This window comes from Mangifera indica, chromosome 1 (assembly GCF_011075055.1).
Source record: "Mangifera indica cultivar Alphonso chromosome 1, CATAS_Mindica_2.1, whole genome shotgun sequence".
Taxonomy (NCBI): domain Eukaryota; kingdom Viridiplantae; phylum Streptophyta; class Magnoliopsida; order Sapindales; family Anacardiaceae; genus Mangifera; species Mangifera indica.
The window spans coordinates 11,310,636-11,334,674 of NC_058137.1; the positions used below are offsets into that span (position 1 = coordinate 11,310,636).

The 24,039-nt window shown below is 26.9% G+C and overlaps 1 protein-coding gene across 1 annotated transcript; it reads left to right on the forward strand.

Moving 5' to 3' along the window:
* The first annotated feature begins 20,069 nt into the window (after positions 1-20,069).
* LOC123213319 (probable WRKY transcription factor 13) lies at positions 20,070-23,170 on the forward strand. Its single transcript, XM_044632727.1, has 3 exons — positions 20,070-20,679; positions 20,785-21,003; positions 22,829-23,170. Exons 1-3 carry the CDS (start codon positions 20,375-20,377, stop codon positions 22,998-23,000), a joined length of 696 nt encoding a protein of 231 aa, XP_044488662.1. The 5' UTR covers positions 20,070-20,374; the 3' UTR covers positions 23,001-23,170.
* The last annotated feature ends 869 nt before the right edge of the window (positions 23,171-24,039 follow it).

A 24,039-nucleotide genomic window follows, 5' to 3' on the forward strand; every position in this document is an offset into this window, starting at 1 on the left:
TTTATGAGAATGAGCAACCTTGCTCTGATACCAATTAAAGGATCGAATGGCCTAAAAGAGGAGGTGAATAAGGCAATTTAAAATAATTTTTACCTAATTAAAGGATTAAACCAATTTAATCAAATCAATGAATGTTGCCTATTTTTAATGCAATTTATGAAAATAACAAGAATATTTCAAATAATCAATACAATAAAAAAAAAACATAACACAAAGTACAAGTTTAAGGGAAGAGAAAATCAAACACGCGATATATAGTGGTTTGGCACAACCTAACTTACGTCCACTCCTCTGAGCTATTTCCTTTGGAGTATTCCACTAATCTTTGGTTGACCAAAAACTCAACCAAACTTTTCTTCACAATAAAATAGCTTCCAATGTGCTATTAACCTTTACAAATGTTAGAGCTCAATTTCTCTCACTACAAATTTTTTAATCTCTCCAAGAGTGAATTTCACTATTTTATAGTACGAATTTTGATATGACTTCAAAATATAATCTCTCTTAAGAGTGTATATGAAAGTTTAAGCTTAGTACAACCCAATGCAAATGAAATTACAAAGTGTATAAGCAAGGGTTTTGATTAGAGAAGAGATTTTGCAAATGAATAGTTCAAAACTAATTTGCTCTCAAATATTTGAAAGTTCTTGGTGGCAAAAGTTTTTTACAAAAGAATTTGTTTGGGTTTATATAGGAAAAAATGAGAAAAGTTATCGTTGTGCACAAAAACTAGCTGTTTTAATTTTCCAAAAAGTGTAAAATTCAGTTGATCGAATGTAATTCGATTAACCAAATATGACATGGCACTTCCATGGAGTCTATGTGTCACTAGCTGTTAAAAAATTCAAAACAAAATTTGGTTGATCGGATTTAATTCGATCAACCGAATTTTTAAAAGCCAAATTGCACGGCTTCTGGATAATTTGAAAGCTGTCATCGAAGAATATGATTGGTCAAATTTGGTCAACCAAATTTTATTACATTTTACCTCTTGAATTTTTAAGAATTATAATTTAACCCCTAAACCTTTGAAAAGTGATAATTTAACCTATTTTTGAAAATTCTTTCAAAACTAACTTTAAGATATGAAAATATAGTTCACAAAACTTTATCATTTTAAATGAGTGAATAAACTTTGATAAAAAAATTGACTTAACCTAATAAGTTTGAAAAACAACATTTTAACTCAAAATTTGAAAGATATGAGAATAAGTTTTCAAGTGAACTATCACATACAAATAAATATTCTAATCAAAACGAATGCTCCAAATTACAAACATATCTATCTAAACTTGAGTTTTTCTTCAAATTTTCAAGAATTTTTCACTTGAGTCTTGTCTTTCATTTCCATATTGAAACTGGGGCCAAAGGACTATTTCCCACCCAAAGTATGTGTTTTTCTCAAGTTTCCCCCTATTAACTTTGAAAATACCATTTATCCACCCATGACCGGTTAAAATTAACAGTTTCAAGGGTAAAATCATCATTTTGTTTGTATTATTAAAAATAAACTTAAATTTGATTTTATTTTCCCCCCTAAACCCTAAAAACGAACAATTTCCCTCAACTCAAGTTTTAAAAAATGCATTTTTCCCCCTAGGGTTTTCAATTTTTGGAGTTAGTTTTTTGACGTCATTTCTTTCGTTTTGACGACCTCTAGGCGACTCCTCTTCCTCTTTGGTGTGGCCTCCTTCCGACGGTTGTCTTGGGAATTGTTGTTGACGAAGATGACTTGTCTTCGTTGACAAGTCATCTTCATCTCGACAAAGACAAGTTGACGATCGTGCCTAGCATAATAGCCAGAATGAGGCCGCGTCAGAGAGGAAGAGGAGTTGCCTGGAGGTTGTCAGAGAGAAAGAAATGGCGTCGAAAATCTAACTCTGAAAAATTGAAAACCCTAAAGGGGAAAATGTTGTTTTTTAAAACTTTGGCTAGAGAAAATTGTTAGTTTTTGAAATTTTAGGGGGGGAAATGAGATAAATTTTTCAGGGGTTAGAGTTCCATTAAATTTAACAGCCCATGGGTGGGTAAATGGTATTTTCAAAGTTAATGGGGAGAAACTTGAGAAAAACATATACTTTGGGTAGGAAATAGTCCTTTGACCTTGAAACTTCTTCAAGTGCATTAGGTAAATTCTTGGAATCTAAACTCACACTCAAGTAAAGTCATTAGTCAATATACTTAGAGATATATTAGTTTGTTATTATCAAAATAAGAGCATAATCACTCATTAAGTCAACACAATAATGACAATAATTCTAGATCTTGCAAGAACAAAGTACTATGCCAAATATGTGGGTACGAAATCACACTACCAATGAGTGTAGGAAAAGGTATGCTCCAAGGCAAGTTACAAATCCTTAGGGAAATATGGCGTAGGCAAATTATTCCTCTACGCTACAAGGTTTGTACGTTAAGTTTTGAGGTCACCAGATGTTAGTAAGGCAATAAAATATGTTAAAAAAATTTTAACAAACAAAAAGAAACCTCGAGTATCTCACCAAGATCATGGTCCAATAAGTAATCTCATGAACATGCAAAAACAACCATAGGGTGTTTTAAGATCAATATATGCATTTGATGGCTCCTCCAGAAGCTTTATGTAGTTGTTGAGATTGCTATCCAACCCATAAATGAGGCAGCACCTTGGTATTCATGTAAAACACAAACTTGGATAGGTTTAACTATTCACAAAATGTTGCCAGGGCTTTGTGGATAGTGTATATGTGATTGGGAGTCATGCATGACAACTAGGGTTTGCAACGAACACTTTTGAATTTTGAAATTATGTTCATAAAAATAGAAAATGTCACAAATAGTCGTGCATTGATTGTATTCATAATCATTCCCTTTTACTTAACAAGAACGGTCATTCATGTCATATGATCAATCGTTTTTGGTTAAGTAAAAGTCAAACCAAGTAGAATTAATCCTTTCAGATAAGCTTAGTTCATTCCAAAATTCTTACCATCCCATATACACCAAGATTATCACTAAACAACGTAATCCCTTAAAATTCGAATCAACTTTTATATACGTGTGACTCACAAACTCTCTATTTAATTGGTAGTATCTAAATGTGGTTTAAATTTAGACATAAACCAAAATTGGCCTCTAGTAAGGCATGATGGCTACTGGATTGATAGAGTGTCATGTAAACTACTTTCGACTTTGTCAACTATATGGTTACGTACAATTCAATCTTTTTGTCAATCAGTATCTCTCGAGGTTAAGACAGAGATGTGTGTCTATCTTAATATGTTCACTAACATATTAAGAAGCACAAAGTGGGTATCTAATATGTTAGTACATAACTAATGATTGCAGATCCCATGACAAAAGGATTGCCGACTAAATAGTATAAAGATCATATGGATTGTATGAGACTTGTTAGTTTGTTCAAGTTTTGATTTTATTTTGCTTCTTATTTGGATGTTTAGATTAAGAATTTTGCAAAACAAAATTAAGATAAAGAAAATATTATTTTGTGCACAAAAGAAATTTTGTATGTCTACAAAATTTTGAATGGACCATTTCGTTATTATTACTAGAGTTTTAATTAATAGTCATAATAATTTTCAACTATCAATTTATTCAAGTAGACCAAGTGGGAGAACTTTAGACTTAAAGTGGGCTACTTATTGAGCGTTGTAATTTATTTTAATTTTTATAACTGCTCTTTTAAAGAATCAAAGATTGTTATTAAGTTAATTTCTTATAACTCTATTTTGAGAGTTAATATAACCATTATTTTTTTATAACTCTTTTTTGAAGGTCATTATGTTAAAATTTTGTAACTCTTTTTTAAGAGTTAATGACCATTATGTTTATTATTTTGTAACACTTTTTTGAGAGTTAATGGGCATTAGGTTTATTTTTGTAACATTTTTAAGAGTTAATAATAGTCATTAAACTAATAGTTAATTAAAGACCTAATACATCAATTATGTTTTCTTAATAGTAGAAAACGTTTTTTTTTAACCATATAATGAAAGGTCCCTAACTTAATCAGTATAAAAAGTCTGTGAAAATACTATCATTATACTGTTATTTTAGGTTAGAGGACACTCAAAAGAGAGGTGAGAGTTTGTGTTTTATTGTTTTACTTGAACAACAATAACTGAAGCATCATGTTTTTATTACACATATTCAACAAAAGATAAGCAACAATATTAATTTCAATATATAATCTAATGGATTAGATTTTTTTTCGTCTCTTTTAATTAATATTTAAATGGTTCCTGTTGTGAAATGTGTTTATAACAATTTAATTTTGTTTTGTATATTTATTTATCGTAATTGTAAGTGGTGTGAAGGCTGAAGCAAATTAGAATATTTATAGATATATAGAAAGAAACGAAATTAGTTAAATAGTTCCGAACGTTGCAGGAAAATTAGCTTCCATTTGATTTACATCACACAAAAAGCTATAGTTTACAAAGAGGTCTAATCTTTTTTATTTATTTGGAAGTAAATATGTACTATTATTAAAAAATAAAAATAAAAAACACCCAAAAGAAGATGTGAAGACAAACTAAACTCAATCTAATTGGAAGAAGACCAACAAAAAACTACAAATAGACAAATAAACCAACTCATCTCCTCTTCAAGTCTGCGAGTTTAATCTAATATATTAAGCAATCAATTTTGTGTCCATGATTCGACTCAATATGGGATAATTAATTCACCGAGTCAATAAATAATTTTAAATACGATTTAAACTCTTGGTTTATATCTTAATATTTGATTAAAATTATTTTTAAATTAAACATAAAATTTACAAAATAGACAACCAAAAATTGTTTGTCTTTTTTTTTTTTTTTGGCCAAAAGACTTATTCCCACCCAAGGTATAGTGAATTCCCAAACTTCCACCCTTCAACTTTTAAAGACTCAAACACCCATCCACGATTTGGAAAACTAACTCTTACCCTCCTAAATTAAGTTAAGATTAAAGGTAAAATCGTTATTTAACAATAATATTCAAAATTTACATCATTTTAACCTTTTAATTTGAAAAATTAACAATTTCTCCTAAAATTAAGTTTTGAAAAGTGACATTCCCCCCCCCCCCACCTAGGGTTTCCAATTTCATAGGCGAATTTCTGGCCAACGATGGCCTATCTCTTTCCCTCTCGGTGTCATCTCTCCCTCCAGTGCTCAATATCAGATCGATGATATTTGGATTCAATGAAATCCAGATGAACTTCAGACGAAGAGTTGAAACTCTTCGTTTGGATCTTCCTCGTCCAAATGAACTTTATCCAGATGATGACGATTGTTCAAAAGAGACCGATCTCCTTATCTGGATTGTCAGATCCAGATGATGAGTTTCGACTCTTCATTTGGATGTTTGGATTCCGTCAAATCTAGACATTGTCAATCCGATATTAAACATCAAAGGGAGAGACGACACCGGGAGGGAGAGAGATCGGCCATCATTGGTCGAAAATTCACCAATGAAATTGGAAACCCTAGGTAGGGGGAAATATCATTTTTCAAAACTTAATTTTGAGAGAAATTATTAGTTTTTCAAATTAAGAGGATAAAATGATATAAACGTTAAATATTATTGTTCAATAATGATTTTACTCTTAAGCTTAACTTAATTTTAGAGGGTAGGTGTTAATTTTTTAAATTATGAGTAGGTGTTTGGATTTTTAAAAGATAGAGAGTGGGAGTTTGGGAATTCACTATACCTTGGGTGGGAAAAAGTCTTCTGGCCTTTCTTTTGTTTTAATGTAGCACCCAAAACCATAAAATCTATGACAAAGATCTAAAAATATTCTAATTTACGTTTAGGCTTTTAAGGAGGTTTCCAGCTTTGGAATCTGTGATAATTTTACAAAGTTCTCTTTTATTTAGCTTAATAAACACTATAATAAATTTTATAAAAGGTGATCATAATTTTCTTCCCAAAAAATTAATCATAACAAAAAATTAAATGTCAAAAAGTATACATTACTAAAGAGTAATATCTACAAAAAGAGAAATAGTCTTTGAAAATTAGTATGATATTTCATCATAAAAGAACACATATTTTAGGATAAAATTTTTAATCCATAAATGAATTAAATTTTGTCTCGAAAACAACACATTGAGGGACAATTTTTTATCCTTTATTATACAATAAATTAGGGATAACTTTTTTCGTCATTGAATATATAATAAATTAGAGACGAAATTTTTCATCCTTGATTATACATTGAATTAGAGACAAATTTTATTGTCCTTGAATATATTATGAATTAGGGATAAAATTTTTCATCTTTGATTATATAATAAATTGAAAACAAAATTTTTTGTCTTTAATTGTGTAAAAAATTGGGGAAAATTTTTTTTGATTGTATGATGAATTGGGAACAAAATTTGTTGTCCTTGATTAAATAGTGAATTAGAGATAATTTTTTATGTCCTTAATTGTGTCATAAATCGAGAACAAAAAATTTTGTCCTTGATTGTATTGTGAATCGAGGAGAAAAATTTCATTCTTAAAATTATCATTTTAGGATGACATTGAAAATATTTTTAAAAATAAATTTTAACTTATTAGAAATGAAATTAAGGTTTTATCCTCTAAAATAATCATTTTGAGACGAAATTAAGATTTCATCTCTAAAAGTAACATTCTAGAATGAAATTAAAATCCCCTCTAAAAATAAATTATATATTTTTTAGGACAAAATTAAGATTTTGTTCATTAAAATTATCATTCTGGAACAAAAAAAAACCATCCCTAAAATTATCATTTTGGAACAATATTAAAAACGTCTTTAAAAGTAAATCTTAACTTATTAGAGATGAAATTAAAAATTCGTCCTTTAAAATAATTATTTTAGGATAAAATTAAAATTTCATCCAAAAGAGAAACATTATTGAACAAAATTAAAATTATTTCTAAAATAATTATTTTGGGACGGCATTAAAAATGGCCTTAAAAGTAAATTTTATCTTACTAGGGAACGAAATTAAGATTTCTGTCTCATAAAATAACCGAATTAAAATCCTCTCTAACTTAGAATATTTGTTGTGGTGATAGTACAAAATATATTCTGGGTTTTTCAAAATTTGCTGCAAAATGTTTTCAAAATTAGCAGCATACTAAGCTTAAATTGGGCTGAAGCTTGCAATAATTAAAGCCCAAAGTCAAATCTTCACATAAAATTTTTGTGGTCCAACAATTATTATTTTACCATATAGAGATCCATTGTTTAAATTCGTTGTCATAGAAAGTTCGCATAGAAGATTGGAGTAATGAAATTTATATTGAGCTTATTGTTATGAACGAATAAGTATTTTTAAATTCATATAAAGTTAGAAATGAATGCTCAACACTAAATGTTTAACGTTTTGTTCAGATTTATGGATCAAGTTACATGAATCAAACCTAGTTTACAAGTTTGTTATTACAATTTTTTATTTAAGAATCAGAGCTACAAAATATAAATCAACTTAAATTTTCTAAGCTGTGTTTTATCTAAAATATATATTACAGGAATAAAATTAGAATATGAAGGTTTGGTGGTAGATGTTTTCACAATTTAAAATGAGACTTTGGCACTGAACCCATATTACATAAGATGTAAATATAGAATATAAAAGTTTGGCATTAGATGCTTTCACATTTTGGGTCACTTGAGACAAGATCAAAAGTTGAATGTTGAGAAGGAATTTTGAAATGCCTTTAATGCAAGGACCTAATGACTTGATTGGGTTAATATTGATATACAATATCGACACATTTCTAATATTCCCAACTAAATATACTATATTGTTATTATTATAAAACCCCTTTAAATATTGTTTGATATCTAATATAATCATGCTTAATTAGATTTAAATAAGGTTTTTTGTTTGCATCAATTTTTTTTTTTAATTTCAAGATTTATTAGATTTTTGTTTATACCTATTTCCCAATAAAAATAAAATAAAATAAAGTATAAATGTATTTAGAAATTATTATGTGCACTCTACTAATTTTCATTAAAGTTAAACTTATCTGAATAAAAATTAAAAAATAAAAAAAAATTATAAAAATTGATGATACTAATAATTTTGATGGAACTAAAAATTATTTTGGTATTTTGTTATAATTTTTAACCTTTTATCTTACAGATAAAGATTATTTTAGAATATTAATTTATGCGTCAATTAAGCCTTTTTCTCAAATTTAATGGATTAGAGACTTTTTGGGCCTCCTCTCATTTTTAGGCCCAGTAAAAAAGCCTATTATACCAATCGGTGAACAAACCCAAATTCATTTTTTGTTCCTTCTTCAATTACTGAATGTAAAATAACAAAATAAAATAGAAATAATCAGAAGAAAAAAAAAAGCTTGAAATCAGAAACGCCTAGCTTTAATATGACGTTAAATGAAAATAAAATGTGTAAAACCTTGAATCAGAAAAAGAAAAAGAGTGAACAAAAAAAAGGGTTTGATTTTCTTGAAATCTTTGAACATGCAATTTCACAAACATCTTTAATTTGACATTAAATTTTAATAAAATGTGTAACACCTTATTCATGTTCAAATCTTGGTAAACATACCTTAGATCATTTACCATATGATATGAAATTTTTTAGATTTTTTTATTTTTGAAAAAAATAAAAATAAATTCAAGTTTAATTTTTATAATTTTTTCTAGACATCTTATTTGCTGAAAAAAGATAAAAGTTGGTAATCTACCATTAGTTATATAATTTTCACTTTTATAATTTTTTTTTTTGGGTCAATTTCCCATTTTCATAACAAAAATATTATATATATACATTTTTTATATATAATTTAAGTACATAAATTATATATTTTCATATAATTAGATATTATTTTATTTTTAATTTAAATCATCAAATCATATAATAACATATCGTTAATATGTTTAAATTATATATTAAAAATATGTATGTATAATTTTATTATTTCATAACTTATAAGTTACAACGTGGGTTGATTTAAATGACCAAAACAATTAAAGTTATCTTTTTTTTTTTTTAATTTAAAAGATTGAGTTTTTCGCATTTATGTGGTGATTTAGATCATTTGTGTGTTGACATGGACTTCTCGGGCACAAAAAATATCAAATCATACTTTTTTCTCAAATAAAAAGAAGCAATGTCTCGCATCATTAAACATCATTTTAATTAAAAGAATTTCATATAAATATAATATGTAATAGAAAAGTCAGAAAAAATGCATATTTAATAGACTAATTTCAAAGTTCAATTCCTTTGAAAAGAAAAGGATTATCCATGTCAATCATGAATTATCTCGATCAATATTTTTAAATTAAAACAAAAAAAATCACATAACTAATTTTTATTGACATTATATGTTAGATTTTTTCTTTATGTGATAAAATATAAATTTAGTTTTTTTAATAAAAAATTAAAATTTTTGATTCATTCACCAAAAAAAAAAAATTAATTCACATATTAATAAAATAAATAAAAGTTCAAATCCTTTTGATGTTATACATATCAGACTTGAAAACTGCCTCCAAATTACAAGAAATTTCAATCTAGGGGCTTTCAATAATTACAAGGAGAAAAGCTCGAGTGTGTTAAAATTAAATGATCTTGCCTTATTATTATAATTAGTATAGGTTTAGTTTCAACAATATTTTATTATAAAAAATAAAAGATTATCTTAAAGATAGATTTAAAAAAAAATTAAGTATAAATTATTATTATATTTAAAATTTGATAAGTATAAATAATTATTATATTTGATTAGACATAACAAAATAATACTAAAATATTTTCATGTTATTTATTATATTAATTTAAAATAATATTATTTTTGTTTTAAAAAATAATAAATAATAAGTAATTATAATAAAATCGAGATTATCTTGATAATTTTTTAATACCTAAAGTGAAGTTGGTAATATATTACTTTTTATATTACTTACTATATTATTAGTGATAATAAAAGATTATCATAATTTTTTATTATCTGATAAATCAAATAAAATAATATCAGTATTAAAAAGATATAATACAAAATAATCTTTTAATACTTAAAACAGTAGCCCCTTATTATTAGTTTTTTATATCCATAAAATTTATAAGTAAATTCGAAGATATAGTACATTGAAACAATTGAAATGGTATGTTGTTTTGAGGCAAGCATGTTTGTATCATTTGCTCTATGGGTCTTATTAATCATTTTGTGACCCTTTTGAGCTTGATTTTTAAAGAGATTTTCATAGTTAACTAAGATATCTGACTTTAGATTATGGTGTTTGTTAGTTTTGTCATTATTCTTTTCTTGTTATCCTATCTTTTGATAGAGCGTGCTTAGATTGTAGTCAGTTGTCTTTTGTGAGCATACGATTTTTTTTCCTTTTTTTAATACATTTTGCTTTAAAAAAAGAACAATAGAAATGTGTTATTTCTTAATAAAAATGAGTTGAGAGATGAGGCCAAATATTGATGGATTTCACTTCAAATGCAAGGACTATCAAATGCAACAATGCACATGGGAACATATCATTAAGAAAATTAATGATTGATGAAAATTAAATTTATTTTAATTATTTCTAATAATATTTATTTTTGTTTGAGTTTTAATTAATATCAATCAAGTAAATTAATTATTATCACAACAAATTAATTTGAGTGTTACCATCAATTTGATAATAAAGTTAGAGGCATATGGAGTGGGACACTTTAGAAGATGATTACAATTTAACTTATAATTATATATGATTATTGTGCTTTAAATTTTCCTTATAATTTATTTGAATAACTATTTTATTTAATTATTTTCACTTTTCTATAGGGTCCCTTTTGATGTTTAACTTATTTATAATAATGTGGGGAAATTAATATTCGTATTAATGAAAAATAAAAATTACTAATTAAACTAGTTTTTGATTATCATTTCCACATAATTTAAGATAATATTTTTTAGAAAATTGATTCGTGTGATTCTAATTCAATCACCATCCTTCATATATCTCTCATAGAAATTGAAAATAATTATACAAGTATAAACCATTTGTGCAACAAAGTTTTTGTAAATAAATTATAAGCCTCAAGAATAAGATCGTAAAAATATAACATAATCTATATCAGAAGGAATGAGTAGAAATTCATGCTCAAATTTCAACTAACAAATCTTGTTTCAATCATGTGTGCCCAAATTTTCATCAATCAATTTTATGCATGCATTTGGTATTTTTGTTAGAGCACATGGAACATTTTTTAAGCAGGTTCTTTGGTGGAGCCATTTTGGGTCGCTTCCTAATTTGTTAAATGAATAGAAACCTATTTGACCCATATAATTTTTAAAACGTTTAAGATGATTTTTGAAATTTTTGCGATAAAGAGATGGACATTATTTTCTCATATATATTTCTAATTAGGGTATTAATTCTTCAATAAATCTTTTCATTCAACTCTCATTTTTATCATGAAAAATTTAGTAGTAAGGGTAATCTTAGTCCAACGATGGGACAACACTATACAAATACATTTTACAAGTTTTAAATTATAAATTTTATGTTATGATTTTATAACTTTAATAGTGAAATTAAATTAATTTGTTCACTTAGAAGTCAATTCATGGAGGCCTAGCAAGCAAGTCAATGACTTAGACAGTTGAAGCAAAGAGAAAAACAAAAGGAATAAATTTATGAAAAACCCATTAGAATTCTTCAAATGGTATCCAAAGTCTAAAAAGAAAAGAATAAGAAAATTTGTTATAAAATATTGGTGTATGCCCCAATGTCAAACCTTATTATATCATATATAATTACGTTGTTAGAAAATGAGCACATGCTAACTTGCAATGGCATACATTAGTTATAATGGCAAAAGACTTTTATGCCATAATTCATCTCCCTCTTTCAAAGGTAGGGCCAAATTCAATAGCTCCTTTTTTAGTAGAAAAATATTATTAAAGCACAACTACAATATCACATTACGCATATATACCCCCAATAAATTTATATATATACATTCTTGTTATATATACAAGAATAGATTAGAGATACAATATAAAACAATTAAAATTGAATAAAAATAAAAATATAAAAAAGTTAATTAAGAATTAATAAAATTTAAGAAAGGTATTTTGAAATTTTAAATATATTAAATTAGTAATTTTTTAAGTTTAAAATGATATTAAATACTTATTTTTTATACTCAAAAAGATAATTCATATTTTTTTTAAAATCTAAAAGGGTCAAGTGACCATTCTTATCCTTCTTGAGTCTATCCCTATATATAGAATATCATTCGTATGTCAAGTTATATTTTAGTTAGTATATCAAACTGTGAGAAGAGGTAAGACAAGTATATGTCAAATAATATTTCGTCTTGTTTAATAACAATTTTGAACATATATTTCACAATAATCATAAACAAATAGATTCATACAATATAAACATTTGGGAAACATTTACTCACGACTACTTAATAAATAAATTTAATTACATGGTTCATTTTAAAGATTAATGCCAATAACTTTAAACTATATTTATACAATAAAACTTTGATGACTTGAGATAAAAAGTGATATAGTAAATTGATTATATGTTAGACTCTTACTAGATTAAATGTATGAAAAGATGTAAAGCTAAAAGAAAATGATCAATTCATTGTGATTTCCAATCATTTGTTAGTGCCAATTTGGTCCCAAAGTTGATATCAAGTGTTAGTTTTCCATAAATTTTGACTTAGGAACATATTCGAAGATGAAATTAAGACTTCAAATTTAAAAATTCAAAGAAAAGAGAAAAGAAAAGTTATAATTTAGGCAACTTTCTGAGGCAAAAGTGAACCCTTAATGGTGTATAAGTAAAGGAGCCAATAGACATTAAGATTATTGGAATTTTGGATTCAATTTCAAAAACAAAATCACAACCATAAGCATGTTACCCAACTCCCAATAACTATACTAAAATCCATTTAAGGTAACTTTAATCATGATTTCATGTGAATATACTTTGGTTATTAAGATAAATTATAAATTAATTTTGTCTGAAATTGCATCATTATTAGTTCACCATTTATGCTTCTAAAGACATTAGCAATAGTGTTAATTACAAATTATTATTCATATATACATTTGGGTTATTATCATTTAGGGATTATGTCTTCTGAAAAATGATATAAAAAGTATCGAAACTTTTTCAAAACTATGAAAAACTCTAAAAAGGGAGGATTTCTAATCATGTCTAAGAGATTTCAATATTTTCCAGAGGGCTTGAATACATTACTGATTATTATAAGGCCAAGTTTATCCATCCTTCATCACATTACTACGCTCAAAATTTTGTGAATTAATTATCAAACTACTTTGTTGGCAATAGATGGAAAAAGTGATTAACTGAAAAAGCTGACTTAATGACAAAACAAAGCCTTTTTACCTCGTCTAATGAGCAAATCTACTTTTAAATCTTGGTCGGTTGTCTAGACTGGAACAAAAAATTTTACTCTTATTAAAGTTAGCACTTTATATATCACATTCACTCCAAAGTACAAACAAAAAGAAACCCAGTTAGTGCAAGATTCCAAGTTGTAATATCAATATCTCTCTTTAATAATTAAATCAGCAATTAGCAGCTAATCTTTTAAGCTTAATATTAATGATTACAGGATTATATTTTGATCTTACCCACATGCACCTCACCTAGAAATTAGGGTTAGCAGTTGGAAAACTTTGAGTTTGGGTACAAAGTAAAATTTGAATCGTGTTACCATTCTTTTTCTTTTATACATATGGTAAAATGATGTTATAATATTCCTCGTGGGTTAAATTTATTGTGTCAATTCATCAATTAGATATTAATATTGATTCATTATTTTGATCTAATAGATAGCAGTTTTGATGAAACCATTGTCTATTTTGATACTGTTATAATTCTACAATGTAAAAGTAATTATTTGTTTAATCAAATTAAGCCGTCAATAGTTTACTTTAAATGTTTTTTTGTTTCTATCTCGTACACTGCTAAGCCTAACTAATTAACCATGTTTTTTTTTTTTTTTTTGGTCTATCTCTTATGCTGATGAATCGAACTAATTAAGCTTTATTTTGAGGAATCTATTGATGTTAGTTTCACAAAATTTAAGGAAAAACGTTTTTACACATCTCTTATATTGTAGACTGTAAGCCAATGAAACTAAGACAAAGTGTGTTTTGGTGGGTGATGGTGCTCGCATGTCTTCTCTCCCAACAACAACATCACTCACTCACAAACCCACCAGTCTTCAATCATCACCTAATGCTCAAAAAACATGTCATCGGTGAGAAAAATATATATATTTAAAAAAAAAAAAAACACAAGGATATTACCATCTTATGCTTCTCCTTTACATTGACGAGTCATTCTCACAACCCACACAAACTCCCATAATTATTTCGACGCGACACTTGATGCATTAAGTTAACAGGATGAAGAAAGTTAGGGCAAATTTTATGGTACTATGCAGAAATTAATATTAAGATGGACCATTTTACATTTCAAACTTTTTGGAAGATGTATAATTTAATAAAAAAATTCTTTGATGGGATGAGTATTTAAATTATGCACACACATCATGGTTGAACAATGACTTTTTAATAGATGTGATTCACGGGTTATGTGATATTGCTATCTCCATTTTCTTGCACATACACTTTGAATTTTAAGAAGATAAGCGCAACGTTATGATTAGGGAAGACACTACCCACCCATTTGATTTGAGTCATTGAATTGTCGTTTAAAAAGCTACCATTGTTTCAGTAACGTAATTATAAGATTTAAACTCAAATTATACGTAGATATTAATAATTTTTTTATTGAATAATAATTGTCAAGATATGAGCTTGTGTTAACGGAATTAGGAAAACTTTAAGAGAGCCCTAAGTGTTCCTTTCTCAAAACCCAGTAAGAAAAAAGGCACCAGAAGATATTGAAGCTATCGTTCGTTGAGCTAATGTATATATTTTTTTAGATTCTGTTACAATTGAATGAGTAGAATTTTTTCTGCTGAAATTTTATGCTATTTTGACCGTTTATAATTGAAAATTTTATAAAATTTAATATATTAAAAATTTTTGACCCCTTAAAATTTCATAATTAAATTATATAAATTCCTAACATTTGAAATTAATAGAATATACTGACATGAGATGAGAATATATAGATATAATAAATAATAACATTTTCCTTTAAAACAATCGATGTTTGTACATTTTATATGCATCGATTTACTCGCAGCAGAAGCATGTGTGGAGATCAGAATTAACTAACATTATATTAAAAAGTATGAGTATAATTCTATTGATTCCTGGGCAATAAGTACAAAGAAACGGACAAAAATAATAATGATAATAATAAGAATTTTAAAATAAATAAATAAATACATTTAAGAAAGGGCTAGAGAGGTCTTGTCAATGACAGCTTAGAACTGGGGATGGCATGCTAATTTTTCTGCAAGAGACTGGATTTTTTCTCAGGTTATAATTATATTTAAATATTTATTATTTACTTTTTATTTTAATTTTTGGGTCTCTACCATAATTGGCCCCTGGTGGGTATAGTGACTTGTAATGATTTCATGGAATTTAAATTGCATTTTATTTTGTATTAAATTGTTAAAAGAAATTCCACACAAAAGTCACTTAAACTCCCTCGACAAAAACAAGCTTGATTTTTATTTTAATTATTCTATTTTTTGTGTAATTTGAAACTTATTTTTTAAAGTATAAATTCATGACTACAACGTCATCGTGATATTTTTAATTTATATAAATAATATTTTTATAGCAATTGGAATATGGTATTTAAAACTTTGTAAAAGCATACAATTTTTTTTTTTTGATGAATTTCGAAAATAGTAAAAAGAAAGAAAATGTAAGTGGCATGATGGGTGGCCACCTATAAAACAGAGACAAAAAAGAAATGATGAAGCTTGCCACCCCGCATCTCTTCCCAACTTAGAAGTTAGGGCCCATATTTTTTTAATAAAAAACAAAATATAATTATTATTAATTATTTTATTTAATTACTTAATTATTATTAATAGAATAGTTTAAACCAAAAGGCTATCGATTCTCTCTGTACCCGATGAAAGCTATTATTCTCTTTGTACGTACTAGTCTGATGTCACCTCTACGTCATCTCCACGTCATCAAAATGATTTATTTTATGAATAATAAATATGTTTAGCAATTAATTGAAGTTATAATTTTTAGAAAATTATTTTAGATTTATTTCAAAAATAATTATAATATTATTTTCCCTTTATGGGCTATTATTTTTATTTTGTTTTATATTTTTACAATAAAATAATAATTTCTATTATTTTTGGTAAAATTATATGTAAGTTAAAAGCACTTTATTCTTCTTTTTATTATATTTAGAAAAAATGGGTTGGGGAAATTTTCTAATAATATTTAATCTTTAAACACTTAGTAGTGTTGCATTATATTAAAAATATTTATAAATATCTAGTTAAAATATTTTATTTTTTAAATTTATCATTGTGTGTGTTAATTTTATATCTATACCAAAAGGGCAAAAAGAAAGGAAACAAACAAAAATTGTAAATGGGATTTTGTATACATTATTTTTTAACATTTAAAATATAAAATTAATATAATAATTAAATAATTAAGAGGATTAATATTTCCAATTTATTTTCAATTTTAGGAAATATTTTAATATAAGACTCGTCTACCTCCATTTCACCTACTAAAGGGCTAAAGGGTATTGTTGTTACAAGGAGAGTCAATTAGATAATTATCTCTTTCATTGATTCCAACTTGAATTTTACTTGACAGACACAATAATTAATCTTTATTAATTAAGTTAGAATAATTTAATTATTGAGCTCCTTTTTACTAAGAAAATGCCTACAAGTATTAAATAATATTATATAAATACAACAAAATCAATATTGTGATAATTTTACCCTATAATTCATCTCCCTAACAAATTATTTTAAATAAAGATTCTCTACTATATCCACTTGATTTTTATAAAAAAAAAAAAAAAAAACAAAGAGAACCATAATTATCTTCTTAATTATTAGTTACTACAAAAGAGTGTAGATTCTTTGTAACTCAAAAATATTTGGAACTTAATTATAATTAATAACTTTTTTAATTAAGTTGAAGAAATGATAGCAAATAATCAGAGTGGGTAAAACGAAATACTATGAAAGAAAATTATAATAATAAATAAAGATCTAAAATTATTACGAATTAAAAATTATATATATTATATAATATATATATATATATATATTATTATTATTTATCTTTCATGCAACAATAATTATAAGTTACTATTTCTAATTGTTTGAATCCCTACTACTCTCTAGCTAGCTACTTATCATTCTAAACTTTACAAATTAATTTCAGTATGATTAATAAAAATTGTACCCATATAATTTACCATGGATTTGATTCGACCAAGTACAACATTATTAAAATTATTATTATTGAATTATAAGAATAGCTTAGCTTATATAATGGCTTAAATTATGTAATTAGTATGATGATTAATCTCATAAAGTAAAGTTATCCAGAAAGCCAAATATAATTATTTTTTAAAGATTAATTTCAAAAGTTACAAAGCAAGGATTATTACTTTTAATTGAAGAGATTAATGATAACAATATTATTATTATTTAGAATTATAATATCTTGTTTGGAATTTGAGAAAATGGTGGGTAGATGTGGGCTGTTCTTGTGGGGTAATTTCAGAAAAAGTAATAGTCTATTGGCAGAGTCACTATTTTCTACCCAAACTTTGATGAAAGAATTTTGCACATTTTGAGTTTGAAAAATCCATTTTTAACCCATTTTTAAAATTTGTTATTTTTTTTATAATATTATTAAAAAGATAAAAATATTATCTATCTCTGCCCTCAAAATTTTATAAAATATCTATCCATTTTTAGTTAATAATTATAAAAACTAAAAATTAAAAAAATTGTTGTCAACACTAGTGCATTATTTCTTTTAATTGCAGATGAACCCAAACGTCATCACCGACTTTATGTTTTGAAAGTTCCACACCAATTGTCAGTCACAACAGTTCCTTCCCATTCGTCGACCAATATTTCAATTTTATGTCATTTTCCATTTATCTTTAGAAGCGTAATTGCACTTTGCTTTTTCTATTTTGTCGCATAAAAAAGTCATGCAACTCCTGTGTTGTACATTCTATAAACGTCATGTATCTCTTACTCTTATGACCCATTTCGTCACTTTTCACAAGCATTATCTTTATTCGCGCTTATACTACTATTATTTAACTCTATCAACCTCACAATTATTCCATTATACTTTCATTGTTTGTTTTCACTTGCAGTTCTATACCTCCAACTTCTCACAGATTTGTTTATGTTGGGTTGATTGGACAATCGATTCTTGTTGTTTGTTGTGAGATGTTCTTTTTTGTTTGATTGTTTGTTTGGATTATTGATTGTGGTTATGGAATAAGAATAAGTTTAGTGTTAGTTTTGCTCATAAGGTGTTTGGGAAATAACATGTGTGGAGTGTTGTTTGAGTTGCCCACAAAATATTAGTTATGTCACACTAGGCCTAACCTCTAACCTACAATTACTATCTCTATTTTCAAATTTATTGACACTCTTTACATGTTTTTCAATAATTAAAAAGATGAAAAAAGAGAAGAAAATAAAAAATAAATAAGAAAGAAAAATATAAAATAATTATAATAAAAATATAATTAATATTAAAGGTGTAAGTATATATATTAATCCCATTATATTTATTATGAGAATTGATAAAAAATATTTTTTAACTATTAAAAAATAACTGATGGGAAATTTCAAACTTTAATGGTGGAAAAGTTTTTAGCAAAGGTTAACTTGAAGGATAGAACAGTATTTCATCAAAGTTTGGGTGGGACATGGTAATTCAGCCTAATATATTAAAAACTTTAAACAATTAATTATTATAAAAGAGAGATGAGAAAGGTGAGAAGCTTTTTCTCCGCAAAAGTCAAATAGAGCCTCCATTTATAAAATACAAAATAAAATAAAAAATAAAAATAATTAAATCAATCAATCATGATGATGATATCTCCACCGCCGATTCAGAATTTAGATTTGCACCCTAGATCTCTCATCATTGCTTTTAGCCCTTTATCTTTATTTATTCATAAATTCTTTTATTTTTCTTTTTCTTTCGTCCATTATTCGCTTTTAGATTGTAAGTTGGGTCTCAAATGTTTTGACAACTCCAAAAGTTTTATATATTTTAATAAAATATTGAAAAATCTCTTACAAATATTAAAAAATTTCTTATAAAGATAACATATTCGTATTAAATATATTATGATATTTTTCTGATTTAACAAAATTAAACCCTAAAAGAAATAATTATCCCAACCAAAGAAATGAAAAGAAAATAACTCTAGAAAGTGACAGTAGCTAGAGATTTTCGAAACCCTCTTTTAGTTTTTCTCATTATTATCAAATATTATTTTTATTTATTTAGTGGATATTTACTACTATAATTATGTACTCATTTAAGTATACCCTTTATATTTGGTGACAGAAAGGTGTATGAATTCTTTCACATATAATCACAAAGAAGCTAAAGAGTAAAAAGAGTAGGTGTTCATCTCTTCGTTGTCGATTGTTGACCGTCTCTCAAAAACAGGAAAATTCCACTAAAAAAAAATGAGCCTTCAAATTTTCTTACCTTGCAGGTCAGTTTATATTAACATATGTTTTCCATGTATTCCTCTTTACTTCTATATATAAAAATATATGCATAAAATATTTCATATTTCAGTTGAATGTTTAAATTAATTACCCCTCTTCTAATTCTTCTCCTCTTTGCGTCTTTAGATTCTTCTTTTGTTTCTTTTATATACAGAGAGAGAGAGAGAGAGATAGAGAGAGAGGCTCACACAGACACACACAATGCCTATTTCTCAATTTAGCTTAAAAATCATCACCAACTACAAAATTTGAACCCCTTTTTTTATTATTATTTAGGAGCACACACATACATACATACATACATATATATATATATATATATATATACACACACACACACTCACACAGAAGGGAAAGTGAAAGAAGGAGCCAAGTGGAAAGAAGTTATATGTCTTACAAATTTATAGGTGTTTTGTTATTTTCATGATCTTTTCCAAATTCTTCTCTCCTTCTCCTTCTCTATCTCTCTCTCTATTTATACATTTATCTGTCGAGAACTTTGAGTGAGAGAGAGAGACAGAGAGAGAGAGAGAGAGAGAGAGAGAGAGAGAGTCTCTTTGTATGGTTCTTTTAATCTAGACTTGTAAGGTCTTATTATTTGGAGGGGGAGAGCTAGCTAGCCATATAGAAAGATCAATCTCTAAGGGTTAGATTGTCGATTATTCAGTGTTTCAGAGATGTTGAACAACCATGGCATGTTTGAGGATCATCAAGGGATAGCTGCATCTACAGCGCAAGTTGGATTTCTTCCATTTTCACCTTCAAACTTGAACTTTAGTAGTAATAATAATAATAATTCTTCTTCATTGGATTGTCATCCATCTCTCAAATCCTTTGCTCTTCCTCAACTTTCATCTCATCATAATAACAACAATAATAATCATCTCTCTGAAACCCTACTTGCTTCGTCTTCACCTAATTCCACCTTCAAGCACAGAGAGGACGACCTCCTTTCAGTGCAAAGATCATCTACAAATCTCTGGTAAAACTACTTATTTGCTTTCATGCATGAATTTTTTGTTATTTTTCCTGACTTTTTCTTGAAATAATCAACAAAAATTTTTGTGATGTTTTCGTGCAAAATTAGGTCGTATGGAGATGTAAACGAGTGCTATAACAACAAGAGAATGGTTCAAGATCATCATTTGGGTGTCACAGCCATGAAAATGAAGAAAATAAAAGCACGAAGGAAGGTTAGAGAGCCAAGATTCTGCTTCAAAACCATGAGCGAAGTTGATGTTCTTGATGATGGATATAAGTGGAGGAAATATGGCCAGAAAGTGGTGAAAAATACTCAACATCCCAGGTAAATTAATTTATATCGAAATTGAAAACTTTAAATTTTTTTCGAAATTTTAATTTTCTGGGTTTTCTTCGTTTTGCTTATATAAGTTAATAATCTTCTGAAAAGTTTATTTCACATTGGATTTTAGGCTTAGTTGTGCCCCATACACATGCTATGTTTTTCTTAGTTCTTTTTTATCTTTCTCTCTCATTATTATTATTGTTGATATGATTGCTCTAAGAGGCTTTACAGTTTTGGTGAGGAAGATTTTGTAATTTAATGGGTAAAAAAAAAAGTATAAATAAATAATATAGAAGTATGTGAGTAATGTTAATGGTGAAGAACACCAAGTATGAATAATAATCCACGGCGAAAAAGCCAAAAAGAAGAAATAATTAGGTTTAAAAGATGAAAATCAGAATACAATGATCAAGAAGATATAGAACAATTGATTAATAATAATGTACTATGACAAGGAAACCAGAGAGAAATTTGAATCTTTATATAAAGGTAATAAAAGTTATTGGCAAACTGATTTAACTTTCCTAGAATCAATGATCTTGGCTAGATATTGTTATAAATGTTTATCTATTTATTTATATTCCATAAAGGATAGAAATTTGATTTTATAATGAATTATATTTGCATGTGTTCATTTGCATGCCTGTATTAATTCTTAATTTCAATTTTGCACTTGAATCAGCTCTAAAATTATTGAGTATATATATTTGTTAAATATTGTGACCATATATAGATAGAAATAAAAATAATCAACATATTTCTTTTTTCGAAGTCAAGGAAAAATTATGGTGTGCTATAATTTCAGTTTAGCACATCATTATTCATCATACACTTTTGTTTTTACAATTATATGTGTTCTTTGAAATTGTGGGTTTTCATTGAAATATTTGCAAATTAATCTTTCAAAATCAAAAAATGAAATTCTTCCTCAACTTTAGTTAATTAGTTCAACATCTTTAATTTACAACCAATTCAATTTCTGTTATATGGCTTTAACTACAGTGTTCATCTGGTCATGTGGACGGCTCGCTTTTGTCTTTAAAATTACGGTAAATTAATTGATTGGTAATATTGAATTCCATGGATTTGATCAAATTCTTATAAAAAAAACAACGAAGAAGTAGAAGACAGAGTTCTTGTAAATTATTTATAGTTCTATTAAGATGATCGGTAAGTGCTCTGAAAATTTCCTGTAACTTCTGAATTCAAAACCGTTAATTAATTTCACTGAAGAATGAGGCTTGGCTTCGTTCACAATTGCAAATAACAAGAAGAGTTTTTGGTTTTTTGTGATCATAGCACCTTATAATATTGTCGCTTCTTCAGGGAAACACTGTGCAGAAGAACATTTCATGCTTGTCTTGGCCATTTCACAGTCCATCCATCATTCAAACTCTTACAATTCTTTATTCGAGAAAGTTTATCTAAATCGTTGTTTTTATAACATTTATTGGTATTAGTAAACCGTGAACCAGCGTTGCAAATGCTAGTCTGCATGTCAGTGATAGAAAAATACTTGTTTTTGAGAGTTTGGAAACTCACTTTCTTCATGCATTATTGTAATTTTCAGCTCTTGTAGCCTTTTGTCCTCTTACTACTGTGAATCTATATCTTCAGATTTTTGGCATTCAATTTCTAGTATTTATCGGAAGTCAGATGCGATTGTAATATCGAAGTACAAACATTTATGAGCTCAGGATCTGGGTTTCTTCATGCATATTACATTTCAAGTTTTTATATTTATAGGTCTAATTGAATATAGTTTACGTGCAAGACAAAGTAATGAATAATTTTCTCATAAACTTGTTTTATGGAGAAAACGCAGGAGCTATTATCGGTGTACGCAAGATAACTGCCGAGTGAAGAAACGGGTGGAGAGATTAGCGGAGGATCCAAGGATGGTGATAACCACCTACGAAGGAAGACACGTACATTCGCCATCGCATGATCAGGAAGATTCACAGTCGCCATCACACCTCAATAATTTCTTCTGGTAGAACAATAATATTTGTAATGTTTAAAGAGCAATCTGGGTTGTGTACGTATATACTTTCGTTCGATCTCTTCTCCTTTCTTTCTTCTGTAAGTGTTGATTATGAATATGAGTAGCGTTGAAGACCTTGAAATAACAGTAACTTTTATAATGATAGTGCCTTGTTGTTTTGCATGCATGAATTCTTATATGTAAATATAGCTGCATGGTGATATAGATCCGGCAATAGAAAAGAGCGAAACTAGCACTTCTTAAGTAGATCTATTGCTCTCGGAAAAATTATCAAGAATTCTGTCTGAGTGGAGTGGCTGGACGTACGTTGAATAACAGTATTTTTATTTGACCAAGATGTCGCCAAGGCTTCCTGAAATCTCTGTGATATAGGCAGAAAGATATATTTAAATTATATATTTTTTTTGTGGTTAAGGGAAATGAGATTTTATTAATTTTAATTTTGAAAGCTTTTTTCTTGAAACTAATAGGAATAGTTAATATAATTTTAAGTTATCAATGCATATGAAAACCAAGTTATACTTTTTTTTTTTTTTAAATAAAATTTAGTATTTCAAGTATGCGTTCTAATTTTCATATATTAATCTCACAATTTTTTTTGGGTTAAAACAATTAAAATCCACAAATAAGAGATTTTTTAGGGCAATCAGCATAAACCGGTGAACATCGTAAAACAAAAAAAGTTAAGTGCATTTAGCACTTTATGAGCTTGATAATTTTGATTTTTTATTAAGCATTAATCTTTGGTATGATATGTTGCTTATAGTTAGATATGGTTTGTAAATATTTACACTCTAAAATTATGTATATTGAAGTTCAAATATCGTCACTTGAAAGTCCTTAAATCTTTTTTAATACTATTGAGAAAATGGATTTACATCTTCCAAGATTTTGCTAAAAGAGATTTTTCTAACAAATGAATACAGAACCAAAATTTTGTGAAAAATGTACAACAACTATTTCACATAGAAATAAATGATGAGAATGAAAACAAAGAGGATAATTGGTTTGCCAATTATTCCACATGTATA

Bases quoted from the DNA above. Each gene is read 5' to 3' on its own strand.
- LOC123213319 (XM_044632727.1), top strand. From the start codon at position 20,375: ATGTTGAACAACCATGGCATGTTTGAGGATCATCAAGGGATAGCTGCA. The intron at 20,680-20,784 runs GTAAAACTACTT...GTGCAAAATTAG, and splicing joins AGATCATCTACAAATCTCTG to GTCGTATGGAGATGTAAACG. The intron at 21,004-22,828 runs GTAAATTAATTT...GAGAAAACGCAG, and splicing joins AAAAATACTCAACATCCCAG to GAGCTATTATCGGTGTACGC.